This window comes from Lepus europaeus, chromosome 1 (assembly GCF_033115175.1).
Source record: "Lepus europaeus isolate LE1 chromosome 1, mLepTim1.pri, whole genome shotgun sequence".
NCBI classification, from domain to species: domain Eukaryota; kingdom Metazoa; phylum Chordata; class Mammalia; order Lagomorpha; family Leporidae; genus Lepus; species Lepus europaeus.
The window spans coordinates 25,270,743-25,291,190 of NC_084827.1; the positions used below are offsets into that span (position 1 = coordinate 25,270,743).

Sequence of the window (20,448 nt, forward strand, 5' to 3'; positions counted from 1 at the left end):
GTTGAGGATTTTTGCGTCTATGTTCATCAGAGAAATTGGTCTGTAATTTTCTTTTTCTGTTGTGTCATTTTCAGGTTTAGAAATTAAGGTGATGCTGGCTTCATAGAAAAAATTTGGGAGGATTCCCTCCTTTTCAGTTGTTTTGAATAGCTTGTTTGAGTTAGTTTTTCTTTAAATATTTGGTAGAATTCAGCAGTGAAGCCATCCGTTCCTGGGCTTTTTTTGTTGGGCTGGTCTTATGAATCAATTTCTGTCTTGGTTATGGGTCTATTTAGGTTTTCTATGTCTTCATGACTCAATTTAGTTAGGTTGTATGTGTTCAGGAATCTATCCATTTCTTCTGGGTTTCCCAGTTTGTTGGCATACAGCTCTTTGGAGTAATTTCTGAAGATTCTTCTTGTTTTTGATCTGACTGTAAAATTTCCAGACATTTGTCTTTTGGCTTGGATATTCCTTCTTCTGCCTCACTCTATTGTTAAGACTTTCCACTGCATTTTAAAATTTGATTTATTGAATTCTGCCTTTCCAATATTTCCCCTTGCTTTCTCTTTAAGTTCTCAATTTCATGAGAAAAAATTTCATTCATATCATATAATTTTTTTTAGTTTGTGAATTTGCTTATGATTGCTTCTGATTTATCCAATGATTAGTTTCCTACATTCTGTCTCTGGCATTTCTTCAATATCTTCTTCTTCACATTCTAATATTGAAAGGTTGTAGTGTTCCTTTGGGGGTCACATAGTATCTTCCTTTTTCTTGTTTTTTGAAGTTTTGCTTTTATTTGTCATCATTTATAGAATTTTTTAAACTTTTATTTAATGAATATAAATTTCCAAAGTACAGCTTATGGATTACAATGGCTACCCCCCCCCCCCAATAACTTCTCTCCCACCCGCAACCCTCCTCTCTGCCACTCTCATTTATAGAATTTTTTTTCCCCTTTGGTTATATCTGTGGTTTAGAGGCACACAAAGTACTTGTCTGCTGCAGCCCCATTGCCTTCTTAATTGTACTGGGAGGGATGGAGAGTTCCACAGGTGACACTTCCCCTTGTAAGGGTGGCTCTTCTTCCTCCCCAGTTGCTGGGCAACTGATACATGCAACTGGCACAGCAGCTGCCCCCGCCTGTGTCCACAAATGGCATTTGCTACCCTCCCCCAACTGGCCGTAGGTCTCTGCTGTAGCCAGGTAGAGGGGGAGGGAGAGAGACATGCCATCCTTTTTCCCCCACCTCTGGGCAATTGGTCATCTACTGTTCAGTGTGCAACTCCAAAAGCAGTTCCACAAGCTGTCCCTCCCATTGTATCAGCAGCACCATGGACCTGTGGAGTCTCCTCTCACCTGGCTTGCTAGGGCAGATGTCCTCCTCCCTGGATCCAAGTTGGCAGGTCTTCTGTTGTGTTTTTGCTCTTTCTGCATGGGTCTGGATCACCTCCATTGCTCTGGTAGGATCTCCCACCATAGCTCTCCTGCAGCTTTATCCTGAGAGTGTACTCTCTCTCGTTTTTTAAATATTAATTTCACCCTGCATAAATCAGACCACACTGTCACTATTCTGCCATCTTGGAATGCTCAGTAGCTTTTTCAATCAGTGATAATATTCAACATACTCCTCATTTTGTTCTAATTTGATTATATTACTCTTCTGTTTGCAAAGAAATACCAAATATTTAGCTCATGTCTTTGTGAAAGCATTAAGTGCAACAAAATTTAATATTTTTCTTGTATTTAGGACAAGTCTGTGGATTATCTTTTGTTACTTTCATTTTGAAGGAAATATATCTCTTAATATCTTAAGCTATATGCTAGAATTTTTAAAATACTGATTTTTTTTCTTCAAAAAGGAGTGATTCATTTGCAGTTTTTTGGATTTCACATTGGAAAAAGAACTTGAAACAATACCACCGAGCTGACCACAACTTTCTAGGAGAGAACAGATGATGAAGAGGATGCACTTAGTCAACCTCAAGGAATTAAAGGGCCAAAGTTTTTAGCTTAGTTTAAATAGAATCCTATACTCAGAATGGGGAGTTCCTTATATGTTCTGGATATTAATCCTTTTACTAATTGGGATCTTTCATAAAACCTCTCTTCAAATTCAGTAGTATTCTGCTTGATCTAGGCTGTTTAGCATTTCAACTATAATTTTACCTGATTTCTTGAGTCTTACATTTCTAAGATTTCTGTTTTATTCTTTTTCATGATATTCATCTCTTTGCTAAACTCTTCCATCATATCTTGAATTTTTCCAAGCTTTGTTGTCTTTCTACATTCTATTGAATCTCATTAAATTTCATTATAATCAGTCTTTTGAATTTTTTTCTGAGGCATTATGTTAATAACTTTTGCTTTGGAATATGTTGCTAAAAAGTTATTGTAGTCCTTTGGAGGTGGTGGGATGTTGCCGTCTTTTCACACTTCTTGTACCCCTACATTGAGGCTTACACATCGAGTGGATCAGTTTTCTCTAGCACTTTCGTTAAGCTGGCTTTCATAGTAAATGACTTTGTCCTAAACATGTCCTTTAGTTTGGTATGCTACATTGGCTGTGCTTTTCAGTCAGTCCTTATGTTCTAGTCTCCCTAAATCTTCAGAACTAATGTTAGGCATTTGGGTACAGTGCCTTTGGCAACAGGGCTAGAGGCACATGGGAGAGAGAGTACTATAGCCACTCAGGTGAGTGTGGGGCACACGGCAGTGGGTAGAGTGTTCACTGTGTGACTAATCTGGCAAGGGGAGTGAGAGCCATGTGCACCAGGGGCTTTGGCAATGATGGTGAGGGGCCAAGTGGAAGAATAGGAAACCCCATTGCTTTAGATTGAGAGTTTCAAATTTTTAACATTGATAATGAACTAAACCAATTTTTAAAGATAAATAAAATTAGAAAAACAATTGGTATAGTGAACTTTTATTTATATGTGAATCTAGCTATTGCTTGTAAGAAAAGTTAATGAAGCATAGCACTAAAATCTAAATTATTCTTAAAAATAAGTGCTAAAAGCTTCTTACAGTATTTCTTTAGTCAACTAATTTTCTAGGTGATTTACTATCAGATGATGATGGATAATATAGATTTTAATATTTCAGCATGGTAAATGAATATGGCTTGAAGTTTACATTTTGTATAGAACAGAAAAACTTTAAAAAGCAACCAATTTTAAAAAATCTAATTCTAATATAATTTAGCCATCAATGCATCTTTTGGTTAGTACTTGGCTTAGATTTTATACTTTCTATTTTTTTTTTTTAAATTTAGGTCCCTCAAGACCCATTGAAGTTTTATAAGAAGATTTATTTTTGCCACAGTTGCCAGCTCTATTTGCCTTCTACAGAATTTCCTGTATCATCTACCACACACCGCATATACCGATGTCGTCATTGTATTAACCTTGAGAATGAGACACGACAGCGAGAATCATTTTTGAAGTACAAGTGTTTACTTCAGCGGCTCTACCATTCAGAAACTGAGTATGAAGATGATTCTAAAATTGCTTTCTTGATGCAGGTATGATCAATAAGTGAAGCCAATCATGGCATAAATTTGTTTCTGACAAGGAGGCTGTCTTCAAAATTGTTAGAGTGCCATAAAGTGAAGAGCAATTGAACATTTTCTTGTATGAGAAATAGTGCCCTTGATTTTTTAACGTGGGCAATGATTCCATTCCTATGATATAGGTGTCAATTTATTTATGATATTTAAGTACTATGTTATGCTCTGGAAATGTAGTGGTAACCAGATCTTTCAAACTACATAAGAAGATAGAAATTAAAAAAAAAAAATTACAAGTTCCTGAGGAAAAAAAAAAACAACCCAAAAACAAATAGTAGGGGTTAGAAGGGCTAGTGTTGAGCACTATTTAAGCATTAGAAAGGTTAAGTAATGTGAACTGATTACCAAAAAATGCTTGCCTGAGGATGTGTTCTATATGATGGAATGCACACAAGTGGGGATTAATCTGGTGACCTTGAAGAGAAAAGTATTTTAGGCAGTGGGAATAGTGTGCATGGAGATCTGAGGCAAAAATGTCACCATGCTGTTACAGCAGAGAAGTTACATAGTTTGGGCATCTGATTTTTGCATTGAGGAAATAAACACAGTTAGTGCTGATGCAAAAGGTTAAGATAGAGGTTCAAACACAGGTACAGAATGTTGGAAGCTGCATAACAAATTTCCTCTCTGGCATTCAACAGCTATGTCTTTGGACACATGAATTAACCTGTATGTACCACAATCTACTTAGCTATAAAATGGTGATATTATTAGAAACTACACCTAGGATTTTGATTGGGACCACATTGAATCTGTAAGTTGCTTTGGGTGGTATGATCATTCTTATGATATTAATTCTTCCAATCCATAAACATGGAAGATTTTTCCATTTTTAATATATTTTTCTATTTCTTTCCTTAATGTTGTGTAATTTTCATTGTAGAGATCTTTCACGTTCTTGGTTAAATTTACCCCAAGATGTTTAAATTTTTTTGTAGCTATTGTGAATGGGACTGATCTTACAAGTTCTTTCTCAGCCATGGCATTGTTTGTGAATACATATGTTATTAGTTTTTGTGTATTGATTTTATATCCTGCAACTTTGCCAAACTCTATTATGAGTTCCAGTACTCTCTCAGTGGGTCCTTTTGTTTTCCCCATGTAAAGGATCATGTCAACTGTAAATAGGAATAATTTGACTTCCTCCTTTCCCATTGTTAACTTTTGATTTTTTTTTCTAATGGCTCTGGCTAACACTTCCAGAACCATATTTAATAGCAGTGGGAAATTGGGCATCCTTGTCTGGTCACAGATGTTAGTGGAAATGCTTCTAGCTTTTCCCCATTCAATATTATGCTTACTGTGGGGTTTGCCATATATTGCCTTGATTGTACTAAGGTATGTTCCTTTTATACCCAATTTGTTTAAGATTTTTGTCATGAAAGGATGTTGTGTATTATCAGATGCTTTCACTGCATCTACTGAGATAATCTTACAGTTTTTATTCACTTTGTTAACATGATGTATCATGTTTATTGATTTGTGTATGTTAAACCATTCTTGCATACCAGGGATAAATCCCAGTTGGTTTGGGTGAATAATCTTTCTGATGTGTTGTTGGATTCAACTAGCTAGGATTTTGTTGAGGATTTTTGCCTCTATGTTCATCAGGAATATTGGTATATAGGTCTCTTTTTTTGTTGTATCTTTTTCTGTATTTGGAATTATGGAGATTTTGACCTCATAGAATGAGTTTGGGTGGATTCCCTCTCTTTCAATTATTTCAAACAGTTTAAGAACTGGGATTAGTTCCTCTTTAAAAGTTGGTATAATTTAGCATTGAAGCCATCCAGCCCTAAGCTTTTCTTTGTTGGGCGGAATCTTAATTATTGATTCAATCTCCATCTTAGTTATTGGTCTATTTAGGTTTTCTATGTTGTGACAACTCAGTTCTGGTAAATTTTGTCTAGAAATTTATCCATTTATTACATATTTTTCCAATTTGTTAGCATATGGCTCTTTGTAGTAATTCTTGATGATTCTGTTTCTGTGATATCCATGGTAACATCTCCTTTATCATCCCTGATTTTATTAATTTGGATCTTCTCCCTTTTTTTGTTAGTTTAACCAATGGTTCATCAGTTTTTTTTTTCCAAAACCGGCTCTTTTTCATAATAAATATATGAATGTTTTATGTACGATGTTTACAGTATTCAAAATACTGAATTTGATTGTGTAGCTACTCTTCACAGAGCATTTTATGACATCATATTTTCTGCTTATTCTCTAGTGTCTCAGTTTGAAGAACTCCCTTTAGCATTTATTGTAAGACAGGTATAGGGTGATAAATTCTCTCAGTTTTGTTGTTCTGGAAGATCTAGATTTTTATCTTTCATAAATAAATTATGATTTTGCTGGGTTTCTTGGTAGATAGTTTTACTTAATAAAACTTAGTAGGGCCGGCACCGCGGCTCAATAGGCTAATCCTCCACCTGCGGTGCCGGCACACTGGGTTCTAGGCCCGGTCGGGGCTCTGGATTCTGTCCCGGTTGCCCCTCTTCCAGGCCAGCTCTCTGCTATGGCCCGGGAGTGCAGTGGAGGATGGCCCAAGTGCTTGGGCCCTGCACCCCATGGGAGACCAGGATAAGCACCTGGCTCCTGCCTTCGGATCAGCGCAGTGCGCAGGTCGCACGCGCCGGCCGCAGCGGCCATTGGAGGGTGAACCAACGGCAAAGGAAGACCTTTCTCTCTGTCTCTCTCTCACTGTCCACTCTGCCTGTCAAAAAAATAAAAAATAAAAAAAAAATAAAACTTGGTAGATAGTTTTACTCTTTTAATATTGTGAAAGTCTCATTCTAGAGTCTCTGTAAGGACTGGACTGGGGATAGAAGCCATTGAATACTATCTGATGCTAATTCTCATGACAATACGCCCAGGACAAAGCTCTTGGATAAAACCCAGTATTGTCTTTCCTACCATATTTCCTAATGGCCAAAGATTTTCTCTACTGGTTGCCCAAGTTGAGGGAGATGATAGTGGTGGCAGTGTCTTTGCCATCTTTCTAAGGAGAGTCTGGAGGCTCAGGTTGCAGATATTGGTCTAGGAGTAGGGATTTGTGAGACCAGGTCCAGCACAGCATTTTACCATGGCAGGACCAGGTTTCAAATCTATGTTATGGACTTAATTCCATCTCCCTTGCCCACTTGGGTGGTGATACCTCTCTCTATGCCATGCTTTCTGGAGCTAAGGGGTGGGGGGGTGAGGCAGGCCACTGTACTTCCTGCATTATTCAATGTGTCTTTTCTTATTATACTCAAACCAGGCACCATAGTCTCTCTTCTGACTTCCTTTGCTCTTGTAAAATTGGCTTTATGTTTGAATAGGTGTTCAAATTGGTTTCTCTATGAGGAGACCAGTGCTGGAGCATCTTATTCAACTGCATGCTTACTCCACCTCACTATACATCTTATAAGAACTTTGCATAGTACTCTCTTCTTGTACTGCTATATATATATTATTGTTTGAGATGAATGTTAGTACTCTTCAAGTATTATTTATTTTATTTTCTTCCCAAGAGAAACAAAAATGATCACATATGCAATATTCAGAAGCCTCTGAAAAATCTGATTATCTGGGGTTTTTCTGAAAAAGTACACTTATATAACTTGTTTTTGGGTATTGATGAGACTGGAGCAGAATGTAAAGAGCCACTGATTCTGGAATCTGGATTCAGGGTTTCTGGATCTGAGCAGAACACTGGGGTGCAAGATATTGGGTACAGTTAGGGCTTGCAGCACATTCCTGGTTCTTAGGGTGATGTTTATAGGGGCAGAAACACAATACAAGGGCTGTTCGTCATATTAGCATTGTGCTAATTGAGAAAAAGGATGCTATTGTTGGAAAATATATATGCAAGATATTTTTGACACAAACCATCTTGAATCCTTTATAAGGCTATTTCAGAGAGAACTTAAAATAAATGAAAATTTGAAAATTTTTGTTTTACACATGAACCTCACATTCTTACTTTTTTTCCCTTTTTCACTTCCAATTTACTTGTGAGTGCCATACTTGTATGAGCTCAAGACTGAATTTATTGATAATAATCATTGACTAGGAAAGGAGAGAAGTCATGTGAAGAATTAGTTATTGAGAGTCTAAAATTTGTTCTACAGTTTTTAAATCTTATTAAAGGTTTGGACATTAAAATTGGTAACTTCTGGCCGGCGCCGTGGCTTAACAGGCTAATCCTCTGCCTTGCGGTGCCGGCACACCGGGTTCTAGTCCCGGTCAGGGTGCCGGATTCTGTCCCGGTTGTCCTCTTCCAGACCAGCTCTCTGATATGGCCTGGGAAGGCAGTGGAGGATGGCCCAAGTCCTTGGGCCCTGCACCCACATGGGAGACCAGGAGAAGCACGTGGCTCCTGGCTTCAGATCAGCATGATGCGCTGGCCGCAGCGGCCATTAGAGGGTGAACCAATGGCAAAAAGGAAGACCTTTCTCTCTGTCTCTCTTTTACTATCCACTCTGCCTGAAATTAAAAAAAAAATTACTAACTTCTAAGTACCCCAATACAATGATATATTGTATCATTATAAAATAATTTCTATTATATATAATTAAAATTCCTTCATACTTTCTTAAAAAGTCACTGTATGAGTTTATAGTGTAATTTATTTCCCATAAAGATACACTTTCATTCACTCATGTAAAAAGAGTCATTGAGAACCTATTGTGTACCCCAGCAGTCTCCTAAGAGGTGAGGATACGGCAGAGCTGAAAGATGAGACTCTTACTGTACTACACAGATAGGGGAAGAGAGAGCAGGAAGCAGAAATAAACAAGTAAACAAATAGACAAAGTCATCTCTCTTTCAGCTATAGTAAATTTCTTTGGAGAAGCTAATGGGTTAATACAAAAGAGTTACTGTGGGGGGTGTTTCAGATTGTGTGATCAGAGAAACAACATTAAAAATTAAAAATAAAGATCTAGCCATACACAGGGAAAAATTTAAAATATTAAAATGTGAATTTCTTTTTTTCATGATTTTTAAAATTTTTTTTTTTTTGACAGGCAGAATGGACAGTGAGAGAGAGAGACAGAGAGAAAGGTCTTCCTTTGCCATTGGTTCACCCTCCAATGGCCGCCGCGGTTGGCGCGCTGCGGCCGGCGCACCGCGCTGATCCAATGGCAGGAGCCAGGTGCTTCTCCTGGTCTCCCATGGGGTGCAGGACCCAAGCACTTGGGCCATCCTCCACTGCACTCCCTGGCCACAGCAGAGAGCTGGCCTGGAAGAGGGGCAACCGGGACAGGATCGGTGCCCCGACTGGGACTAGAACCCGGTGTGCCAGCGCCGCAAGGCGGAGGATTAGCCTAGTGAGCCGCGGCGCCGGCTAAATTTTCATTTATTGTTTTTATTTATATGACAGGTAGAGTTATAGACAATGAGATAGAGAGACAGAGAGAAAGGTCTTCCTTCCGTTGGTTCACTCCCTAAATGGCCGCTATGGCCGGCACTGTGCCTATCCAAAGCTAGGAGCCTGGTGCTTCTTCCTGGTCTCCCATGTGGGTGCAGGGACCTAAGCACTTGGGCCATCTTCCACTGCCCTCCCGGGGCACAGCAGAGAGCTAGACTGGAAGAGGAGCAACTGAGACTAGAACCCAGCGCCCATATGGGATGCTGGCACAGCAGGTGGAGGATTAGCCAAGTGAGTCACAACGCCGCCCCAAAATGTGAATTTCTAATTAATGTATATTTCTTCTTTGCATACGTGTCATTGTAACAGTCTTATATATATTTTTGTGCATGAGGATTTGTTTTGACTGTTTATTCTACTAGACTGTAATTCGATTTTTCCAATCCACAAGCATAAATTTTTTTAAATTTTAAAATAGCTTATTCTGTTTCTTTTTTTAGTGTTTGATAATTTTAATTATAGAGATCTTTGACATCCTTGATTCAATTTATTCCAAGGTAGTTAATTCTTTTTGGAGCTATTGTGAATGGAATTGATCTTAAAAGTTCTTTCTCAGCCATGGCATTGCTGTGTATACAAAGGCTGTTGATTTTTGTGTGTTGATATTATGTCCTGCCACTTTCCCAAACTCTTCTATGAGTTCTAATAGTCTCTTAGATTCTTTTGAATCCCTTATATATAGAATCATGTCATCTGGAAATAGGGATAGTTTGACTTCTTCCTTCCAAATTTATATCCCTTTGATTTCTTTTTCTTGCCTGATGGCTCTGGCTAAAACTTCCAGGACTATATTAAATAGCAATGGTGAGAGTGGACATTCTTTTCTGGTTCTGGATCTTAAGGGGAATGCTTCCATCTTTTCCCCCATTGAATAGGATGTTTGCCATGGTTTTGCCATAAATTGCCTTGATTGTGTTTAGGAATGTTCCTTCTGTATCAATTTGCTTAAGGTTTTCATCATGAAAGGCTGCTATATTTAAACAATGCTTTCTCTGCATCTACTGAGATAACCATATGATTTTTTCACATGTAAAAATGCAGAATTTATTTTCTTAAACACTATATTCATATCTATACAAATAATTATTATAACCATTAAAATGTTACATTTAACAATGAAAATACCAAAACTTTAGATAAGAGCACAATTTGGAGTATTCATACCCTAGTATAATGTATTTGTAAAAAGATGTCAAAATAAAAGACTTATTCTTATATATATCTGTAGGCCAATCCTGATAATATTTATACATATCTGCCTTCGATTCCATTACAAAACAAATTAGCTTTAGATTTATAAACCAGATGACTTATAGTAATAGGACACGGTGCACAGCAGACATTGCTGGCATAGATAGATACAAATATTACACTACTGGAAGCACTAAAGTTGGTTTTCTTCTGGTCACAACCATGTGGTTTTTGTTCTTCAGTTTGTTAATGCGATGTATCACATTTGTTGACTTGTGAATGTTGGACCATCCCTGCATACCAGGCATAAATCACTCGTGGTCCAGGTGAATGATCTTCTGATGCTGTTGGATTCAATTAGCTAATATTTTGTTGAGGCTTTTTGCATATATGCATCTATGTTCATCAGGGATATTGGTCTATAGTTCTCTTTCTCTGTTGTATCTTTTTCTGGTTTAGGAATTAAGGTAATGCAGGCTTCATACAATAAGTTTGGAAAGATTCTCTCCCTTTCAATTGTTTTGAGTAGCTTGAAAATAATTTGAATTAGTTTCTCTTTAAATGTCTGATAGAATTCAGCAGTAAACCTATGTGGTTCTGGGCTTTATTTTGTTGCAAGGGTCTTTTTTAATGATTCAATTTGTGTATTCATTATTGTTTAATTTTTCTTTGTCTTCATGACTCAATTTTAGTAGATTGTATGTGTCTAGGACTCTATCAATTTCTTCTAGGTTTCCTAATTTGTTGGCATATAGCTCTTCATAATAGTTACTGATTAGTTTTCATTTCTGTGGTATCTGTTACATTTCATTTTTTATCTCCAATTTTATTGATCTGGATCTTATTTTTTCCTTCTTCTAGTTAGTTGGGCCAATGGTATATCAATTTTGTTTATTTTCTCAAAAAAACAGATCTTCATTTCACTGATCTTTTTTTTGTCTCAATTTTGTTTATTCTCTAGTTTTAATTATTTCTTTCTCCCTACTATTTTGAGGTTCAGTTTGTTGTTGTTTTTCGAGATTCTTGAGATACATGGATAGCTCATGTATTTGGTACCTTTACAGTTTCTTCATGTAAGCACTGATTTTTATAAACTTCCTGCTTAAAACTGTTTTTGCTGTATCCCCTACATTTTGTTATGATATATTGTCATCTTCATTCATTTACAGAAATTTTTTTTATTTCTGTTTTGATTTCTTCTGTGACCCACTGTTCATTCAGGAACATGTTATTCAGTCTTCATATGTTTGCATATGGTCTAGAGATCCTTTAGTTGTTGATTTCCAGCTTCATTTCATTGTGGTCAGAGAAGAAGCATGGTATGATTTAGATTTTTTTTTTATTGGCTGAGACTTGCTTTATGGCCTAGCATATGGTGTATCCTAGAGAAAGTTCCATGCACTGGTGAGAAGAACATGTATTCTGCCATGGTGGGGTAAAAAGTTCTGTAGATATCACTTAAGTCCATTTGGTCCATAGTGTCAATTAGCTATGTTGTTTCTTTGTTGATTCTGTCTAGTTGATCTGTCCAGTAATGAAAGTGGGTGTTGAAGTCTCTGTTACTATTGTATTAGAGTCTGTGTCTCCCTTTAGATCCCTTAACATTTCTTTTAAATAGCCAGGTGCCCTGTAATCGTGTGCATATACATATATTATAGTCACATCTTGTTGAATTTGCTCTTTAATCATTACATAGTACCCTTATTTGAAGGTTTTTAACAGTTTTTGTGTTAAATCTGTTTTGTCTGCTATTAGGATGGCTACTCTTGCTCTTTTTTTTTTTTCTTTCCATTGGCATGGAATGTCTTTTGCTATCATTTCACTTTCAGTCTGTGTGTATTTTTGTTGCTGAGGTGTGTTTCTTATAGTCAGCAAATAGATAGGTCTTCTCGCTGACAAGATGGCAATTGGCCCCATCAGCTGCTAGGTATTTATGTCCAAAAAGGTGCCTACCCTCTCTCAGCTGGTTGCTGATTGCTGTTGTGGGGAGGATGAGGGGGGAGAAAAGTGCCCACTTTTTTTTTTTTTTTCAGTTGAGCAGGTACTTGTTCCCCTCAAGTCTCTGGGCCAGACTCAGAGACTGTGTAGTCTGCTAGGCTCTCCTTCCGGCTATATCACCTGTGTCACGGGCTGCTGCAGTCTGATCTCACCTTGTTCTCCAAAGCTGGTGCATTCCCCAGCTCAGTGCTGCTGGGGTCCTGTGTTGTGTCTATGTTTGTTGTTGTGCATCTGCACCTTCTACGTGGATCTGTAGCTTCTCTCCTGCTTCCTCAGAATCTCCATTGCAGTTTTCCTTCCAACTCTCCCTGAGAATGTACTTTCTCTACATTTTTTCTTTCATTTTTTTTCTTTTTATGTATTTATTTATTTATTTATTTTACTATTTTCTCCTAGCCTAGATCAGTCCACCTTGTCTCTGTTCTCCCATCTTAGAATCTCCCCTGATGAATATAGATGTAAAAATCCTCATCAAAATTCTAGCTAGTTGAATCCAGCAACAGATCAGAAAGATTATTCACCTGGACCAAGTAGAATTTGTCATTGGTATGTAGGGATGTTTCGACATTCATTTCAATAAATGTGATACATCACATTAAGAAACTGAAGAACAAAAATCATATGGTTATCACAATAGATGCAGAGAAAGCATTTGATAAAATACAGCATCCTTTCATGATAAAATTTTTAAGCAAATGGGGTATAGAAGGAACATTCTTCAACACAATCAAGGCAATTCATGACAAACCCACAGCCAGCATCTTATTGTATGGAGAAAAGTTGCAAGCATTCCCACTAAGAGGTGGAACTAGACAAGGATGCCCACTCTCACCATTGCTATTTAATATAGTCCTGGAAGTTTTAACCAAAGCCATTAGGCAAGAGAAAGATCTGAAAGGGATACAAATTCAGAAGGAGGAAGTCAAATTATCCCTATTTGCAGATGGTATGATAACTATATAGAGATGAACTGAAAGACTCCACTAAGAGACTATTGGAATTCATAAAGAGTTTGGTAAAATGGCAGGATATAAAACTAACCCATAAAAATAAATAGACTTGTATACACATAATTCTATGACTGAGAAAGAAGTTCTTTTTAAAGAATTTATTTATTTGTTTGAAAGAGTTACAGAGAGGCAGAGGCAAGGCACACACACACACAGAGAGAAAGAGAGAGAGAGAGAGAGAGAGGTCTTCCATCTACTGATTCACTCCCCACACATCCACAATTGCCAGAACTGGGCCTTTCTGCCTTTCTGAAGCTAAGAGCCTTGAGCTTCTTCCAGGTGTTCCATGTAGGTGCAGAGGCCCAACGACTTGCCATCTTGTACTGCTTTCCCAGGTCATAGTAGAGAGCTGGATTGGAAGAGAAGCAGCCAGAACTCGAACTAGCACCCATATAGGATGCTGGTATTGCAGGCAGTGGCATTATCTGCCACGCTACAGCACTGGGCCCAAGAAAGAACTTCTAAGATCAATCTCATTCACAATAGATAAAAAAATTAAATAACTTGGAATAAATTTAACCAAGGAAATCAAATATCTCTATGATGAAAATTATAAAACATTAAAGAAAGAAATACAAGAAGACAGAAAAAAATGGAAAAAGTGTTCCATGTTCATGGATTGGAAAAATCAGTATCATCAAAATGTCCATACTACCGAAAGCAATATACAGGTGCAACTTGAACTCAATCAAAATTCCAATGATCTAGAAAAACCAATGCTAAAATTCATAGGGAAATATAAGAGACCCCAAGTAGCTGAAGCAATCTTATACAACAGAAACAAAGCCAGAGGCATCACAATACTAAATTTCAAGACATACTACAGGGCAGTTATAATTAAAACTGCCTGTTGCGGGTGGGAGGGAAGTTATGGGAGGGGAAAGCCATTGTAATCCATAAGCTGTACATTGGAAATTTATATTCATTAAATAAAAGTTAAAAAAAAACAAAAAAAAAAACTGCCTGGTCTTGGCACAAAAATTGACGTGTAAACCAAGGGAACAGAATTGAAACTTCAATACTCAATCCATGCATATAAAATCAACTTTATAAAGGAACTAAAATCAATCCTTGGAGCAAGGACCATCTCTTCAATAAATGTTGCTGGGAAAACTGAATTCTCAAGTGCGGAAGTATAAAACAAGACCCCTCCCCTACACTTACACAAAAATCCACTCAAAATGGATCAAGGACCTAAATCTATGACCTGATACCATCAGATTAGTAGAGAACACTGGGGAAACTCTGCAAGACGTAGTAGGCATTGGAAAAGAACCCAGAAGCACAGGCCATGAAAGCCAAAAGGAGACAAATGGGATTACATCAATCTGAGAAGCTATTGCACTGCAAGAGAAACACTTAGCAAATGAAGAGGCAACCAACCCAATGGGAGAAAATATTTGCAAATTGCACAGCTGATAATGGTTTAACATCTAGAATCCATAAAGAGACCAAGATACCTACAACAACAAAACAATCCTACAAAGAAAGGGCAAAGACTTGAAGAGATATTTTTAAAGAAAGGAAATTCAGATGGCCAACAGATATATGAAAAGATGCTCAGGATCAATAGGCATCAGGGAAATGAAAATGAAAACTTCAATGAGATTTAACCTCACCCCAGTTAGAGTGGCTCTCATACAGAAATCAACAAAGGACAAATGCTGGTGAGGATGTGGGGAAAAAGGTACCATAATCCACTGTTGGTGAGAATGTAAAACTGGTACAGTCACTGTGGAATACAGTATGGTGATACTTTAGAAATCTGTATATAGACCTACCATGTGATCCAACTATCCTATTCCCAAATGAAATGAAATCAGCATATGAAAGAGTTGTATGTACTCCCATGTTTATTGCATCTTGATTCCCAATAGCTAAGATATGGAATCAACCCATATGTCCATCAACTGAAGACTGGATAAAGAACTCATGATATATATACACTTTGGCATACTACACAGCAGTAAAAAAAAAAAAGAAAGAAAAATAAATCCTGTCATTTTCAATAAAATGGGTGAAACTGGAGACCATTGTAGTTGGTGAAATAAGCCAGTTCCAAAAAGGTAGATACCATATGTTTTCCCTGATCTGCGATAACTAATAGAGTACCTAAAAGGTAATCTATTGAAGTGCAATGGATATTTTGAGATTTAATGATTGCTTACAGCCCCTGTCTCAGCTGCGGAAGACAAGTGTTTTTTTCTCTTCATTCTATTTGTTGAACTCTTTACTTAGTGTAGGGTTAATCTTATGAGCATAAAGTTAACTGAACATAAATCATTGTAAAAAATAAGAATGGGAATAAGAGAGGGAGGAGGAAGAAGGCTGGGAGCATGGGCAGGAAAGAGGGCAGGATGGGAAGTTTCACTATGCTTTTGAATCTATATATAGGAAATACATGAAATTTGAATACTTTAAATAAAATTTAAAATAACATATTCAATATAATTTAAATATTCCCTCAATTAACATAGTAATTTTAAAAAGTATTTCTGGAAGAAAACTAATATTTTCAAACTTATTTTGACATGCAGCTACAGGATATTCAGTACCTGACAGAGAACATTTGGGCATCGCAGTCAGTACTCAGTGACTGGGATGATCTCAATGACCTGGTCATGGTCAGATGGGATAAGTCCTTGGAGTGGTCCCCCTGGAACTGCATTCTTCTTACCAAAGATGAAGCGGCCGCTCATCTCAAGCTAAATAGTGTTATAGAGGTAAGAAAGGCAAACTGTCTGTGAGAATTTAATTCAATCAATATGGTGATTAGAGATAATTTGACTGTTTTAAAGTGCATTCCATGCATAATTGAAATATTTCCATATGATTAAGAAACAGAACTCATGGATAAACAGCTACAAAATATGTTAATGGTATGCATGGTATGCATTAAAAGGGAGCTAAGACAAATAAAAGGTAAAGATTCTCTTAGGATCCCTCTCCCTCCTGATAGCAAGTTCAAGTACAATTAATTCTATAGAAATTTCCATGAAAGCAGGGATTATGTTTTTTTTTTAAAGATTTATTTATTTATTTGAAAGTCCGAGTTACACAGACAGAGAAGGAGAGGCAGAGAGAGGTCTTCCATCCGTTGGTTCACTCCCCAATTGGCCGCAACTGCCGGAGCTGCGCCGATCCGAAGACAGGAGTCAGAAACTTCTGGGACTCCCACGCAGGTGCAGGGCCCCAAGGACTTGGGCCATCCTCCACCGTTCTCCCAGGGCATAACAGAGAGCTGGATGGGAAGTGGAGTAGCCAGGTTTCAGACCAGCACCCATATGGGATGCCAACGCTTCAGGCCAGAGCGTTAACCCGCTGTGCCACAGCGCCAGCCCTAGGGATTCTGTTTAATTTATTTGCATCTATATTTTTAATACTACAGTAGTGCCAGTCACGGTGTAGGGGTTTAGTAAGTATTTTTGTAATGAATATGTGAGTAGTAGCGTGAGGTAGGTTTTATAGAACCCAACATCTTTCCTTCTTGGCGTAATCATCACAAATTTGCCTAAAGGCACACTCAATTCTCAAGTAAATCTGGTTCATAATTTTGAATTCTATTTGGCAACCATATTGATGAGACTGCCTTTTTTTGTTTTTGTCCAACTAAGTAGGAGTGGAGAAAGGACTGAAAAAATTAAATACCATTTAATTTCAGTAACTTACAAGATGCAGTCTATAAAACACTTTGATGAACACAATTGAGGGGCCCTTAGTGAGTTCTTAGCTCCATTTACACTAAGTCAGCCCAAGATTCCAAGAACTGTTACTAATTCTCTCCTTCTATTAATTAAATTGATTTACCTTTAATTCTATGCAGGATGTTAGCTAAGGGAAAATAAAGAAATGACATCAAATGTAATAGCCATTTTATTAGTGCTATTCCTTGCCTGTTTTTTTCTTCTGTGAGGGAGGTGTTGGGAGATATGAAGAGAAAAAGCTAAGAATTGAATTTTTAGCTATTTTTCCCAGTAGTTTTTTGGTTTTAAGAAGCCAGGCTAGGAAATGATTCTCTCTACAGATTGAAAGAAAGGGCAGCAAGAATTTGAAGTTGTGTTAAATGTTATATTTAGTAAACTAAGCTGCCTTATAAATATTTAATTACTGAAAGCAAAGCCAATACTGGCAATATCATTTCATCTAAGACCCACATTGAGATTGCAGTTCATTCCCAAAGCTGATATTCCAGTGCTGTTCCAATTAAATCCACACAATTCCCTTTGTGTATTTAATCAAATTACTTCAGTATCAAATTAAATGTTCTATTCACATGCATTTCTAATTTCAGAACTTCTGTTTTAAATGGATCTAAGTTCTCAACCAGATGAACTCAAAAAACATTTGCCATTCTTATGGTCTGGGGCTGGTCTAACCTTTTATGTATTAATATTCAGTCTAGTTAAAAAATAGTTTATATTTTGCAAGAGGTTAAAACAGTTTTAGAATTTCCTTAGTGCACAGAGATACATACTTTCTCAGTGAGTAAAAAGTAATCAAATACAAAAAAAACTCAAAAATGCTTAAAATAATCTGACTTCCTTAATCCTGATGCAGTGTATAGGAAGGCCATGAGAACGGATTTCTGCTCTGGGAATCTTAAGACAGATGCACCTCTTACAGAGTGCACATTGGAATAATAGGAACAGCCATGGACTCAAAATCTGCCGTCTTGACTCAGTTCTTCCATGTCTCTGTCATTAACCACCTGCAGGACATTACCACTTGATTTGTTTGCTTCATAAATTTTTAGAGGGATTATCTAAAAATATGGAATCAGTAAAGGGAGTAAAAGGAGCCCTAGCTTTGAATACGCTCTTTCACTTATGATGGGGAAATTGGGCAAGTTTGTTAATGTCTCAATGCTCCAGTTTTCTAATCTATGAAAAGGAGATAATGATTTCTCATAACAGAGAAACTTGGAGGATTAAACAGAGCGTTGCTTAAACCTCTTGGCATAGTGCTTGGATTGAATTAGTTTAGGCAATGACTGCATATATGAAAGTACTTTAAAATTTTTGGTGCATTTTATTTTTTAATTAAGAAACTATTTTAGACACACACACATACACACACATACACACACACACGCACGCCCAGGGAGACGTGCTCCCATTGCTGATTCCCTCCTCATACACTTCTAATGGCCTGTAATGGGCTGGGCCAAAGCTGGCAGCCTAAACTCAATCCAGGTGTGTGTGGAGAGAGTGGAAGGAACCCAATTACTTGAGGCGTCACCAATGCTTCCCAGGGTCTGAATTATCAAGAAAGTGATCAGGAAGCAGAGCCAAGTATCAAACCCAGCTACTTGGATATGGGATGTAGGCATCTTAACTGCTTGGCTAAATGCTCATCCCAGGGCATTTTATTTTCAATTGTAACAAAAGCAATGATTATTGATTTAAAAATTCTTAATAGAATAAAATCATATAATACAGAAAATAAAAATCTCATATCCTTCTATCCCTATCTTTATATTCCAGGGATAACAGATGTTTGTCATGCACAATTTATTAAAGTCATTCTAGAAGATTGTTTATATGTATGCAGGTGTTTCTACTTTGTAGCACTGATTTTATGTTACATTGTTTTGCAAGTTGATTTATTTGCTTTACTTAACAGAAGATATTAGATCTTTCCATATTGCATTATTCTTTAGTAGTTACTTAGTTTTCCTTTTCATGCATGTACCATATTTATTTCACTTTAATAGATTATTTTTAGCTTTTTTCTTTAAAGCCACTTTGAAAACCTATAAGGTTCTGTAATATAAAAATTAACATGCCTTAACAGAAGTGTGTTCATCTTCCTTGAATGAAATATGGACTAAGTAGTGGTGGGACAAAGCTAAATTAATGTAAAGGGTGAATATTACAGTGTAGTAAATTTTCTTGTAAAGATGAAAATTCAAAATAAACCAGGATACTCCAACTTAGCACTTTCTGATCTTTAGTGAGGGAATGTCTTACTCTCAGAAAATAAATTTTAGGAAGGTGGTATTTATGACTGAAAAGAGGGCCAGTTAAGATTAAGAAGGAGAATAGGTTGTATTTGTTAATTTAATAAGAATTTACTTTTGAATGTGTCAAATACATGTTGTAAGTGTCTGGGGGAAATGAAGAATATTTAAAAAACATGTTTTCATTGTTTAAGCTGCATTTGAGTTCAATTGCAAATACATAATAGGCAATTTATAACGATTTAGTCAAATATGGTTTATGAAATAATCCCAGAGGTTGGCAGTTGTGGCTATATGGCAGCCCCCACAATGCTCTCAGAAACTCAGGCCTCTAACTTTTCCTTCAGCTGTGTTTAACCTTTGGCTTTCACTCTAATGTTTGTGGACTCTTGGTGATAAGATAGCTGCTTCCTCTCCTGCCTTATATCTATGAAGGCTAAAGTACTTCCTACTTGAATCTTCCTACTCTTAAAAAAAAAAAAAAAAAAAAAAAAACCTTTTAAAAAGCTTTCTTGTGCATGTGAATACACACACACACACACACACCAGAAACTTGTCACGTGGCCACTCCTAGCCAGAATAAAGGTTAGGAAAGCTATAGGAAATCAAGCCTGTAAATACACATGAAAAGGGCAATGACTATTAGGAGTAATTAGCATTAGTATAGGCTTAAAAGTTCAAAAGGGGAGTCAGGGAAGGCTAAAACTTCCTAAGAGCTAGACTTTGAAAGACAATAGAGAAAGTGAGAACAAAATGTATTCTGGTCAGAAAGAACTAATAAGCAGAGGCACTGAGATCTGACAAAATATATCTGTAAAACTTAGATACCTAGCACAATCTGTGATACATTCAATAGAACTTGATCTTTTTTTTTTTTTTTTTTTTTTTTTCTTTTCAGGGATATGGACACTTGTTCATTCACATGATCAAACACAAACATATCCTGGCTAAGAACCATTTTTCTCAGATTCCAGCACTCGCTTCGTTTATTCTTGATGATGCTGAAATAGATGAGATCAGAAAGAAATATCACCCAGATACTGCACCCAAGATTATAGAAATCCAAAGGCCTTATATTTAGAAGACCATGAATATTTGTCTGATGATCAGCATTTTTGTCCATTGCAAATACAGTAATAATACAATATGAAAATGGAACTTTATCTTTTTATTGATTTTAATTATTTGTTCTTCAAAAATTGTAAGTTTGTATGAAGAGGAAATAACAGTGTGTAAATGTTTTGTTGTTAGGCAATTAGTGTTAAACTGGAATGCAACTTTGTTCTTAAAATTCATGTTTAAAAGTAAAGAGAACATTGTATTA

At 36.8% G+C, this 20,448-nt stretch overlaps 1 protein-coding gene across 1 annotated transcript in view; it reads left to right on the forward strand.

The window, feature by feature from the left end:
* Positions 1-20,205, forward strand: part of IQUB (IQ motif and ubiquitin domain containing) — a 101,410-nt gene extending 81,205 nt beyond the window's left edge. Inside the window, exons 10-12 of the mRNA XM_062195287.1 lie at positions 3,257-3,505; positions 15,703-15,888; positions 20,023-20,205. Of these exons, the coding sequence (XP_062051271.1) occupies positions 3,257-3,505; positions 15,703-15,888; positions 20,023-20,205 (618 nt within the window). The remainder of the gene's footprint in view (positions 1-3,256; positions 3,506-15,702; positions 15,889-20,022) is intronic.
* Positions 20,206-20,448: the final 243 nt, after the last annotated feature.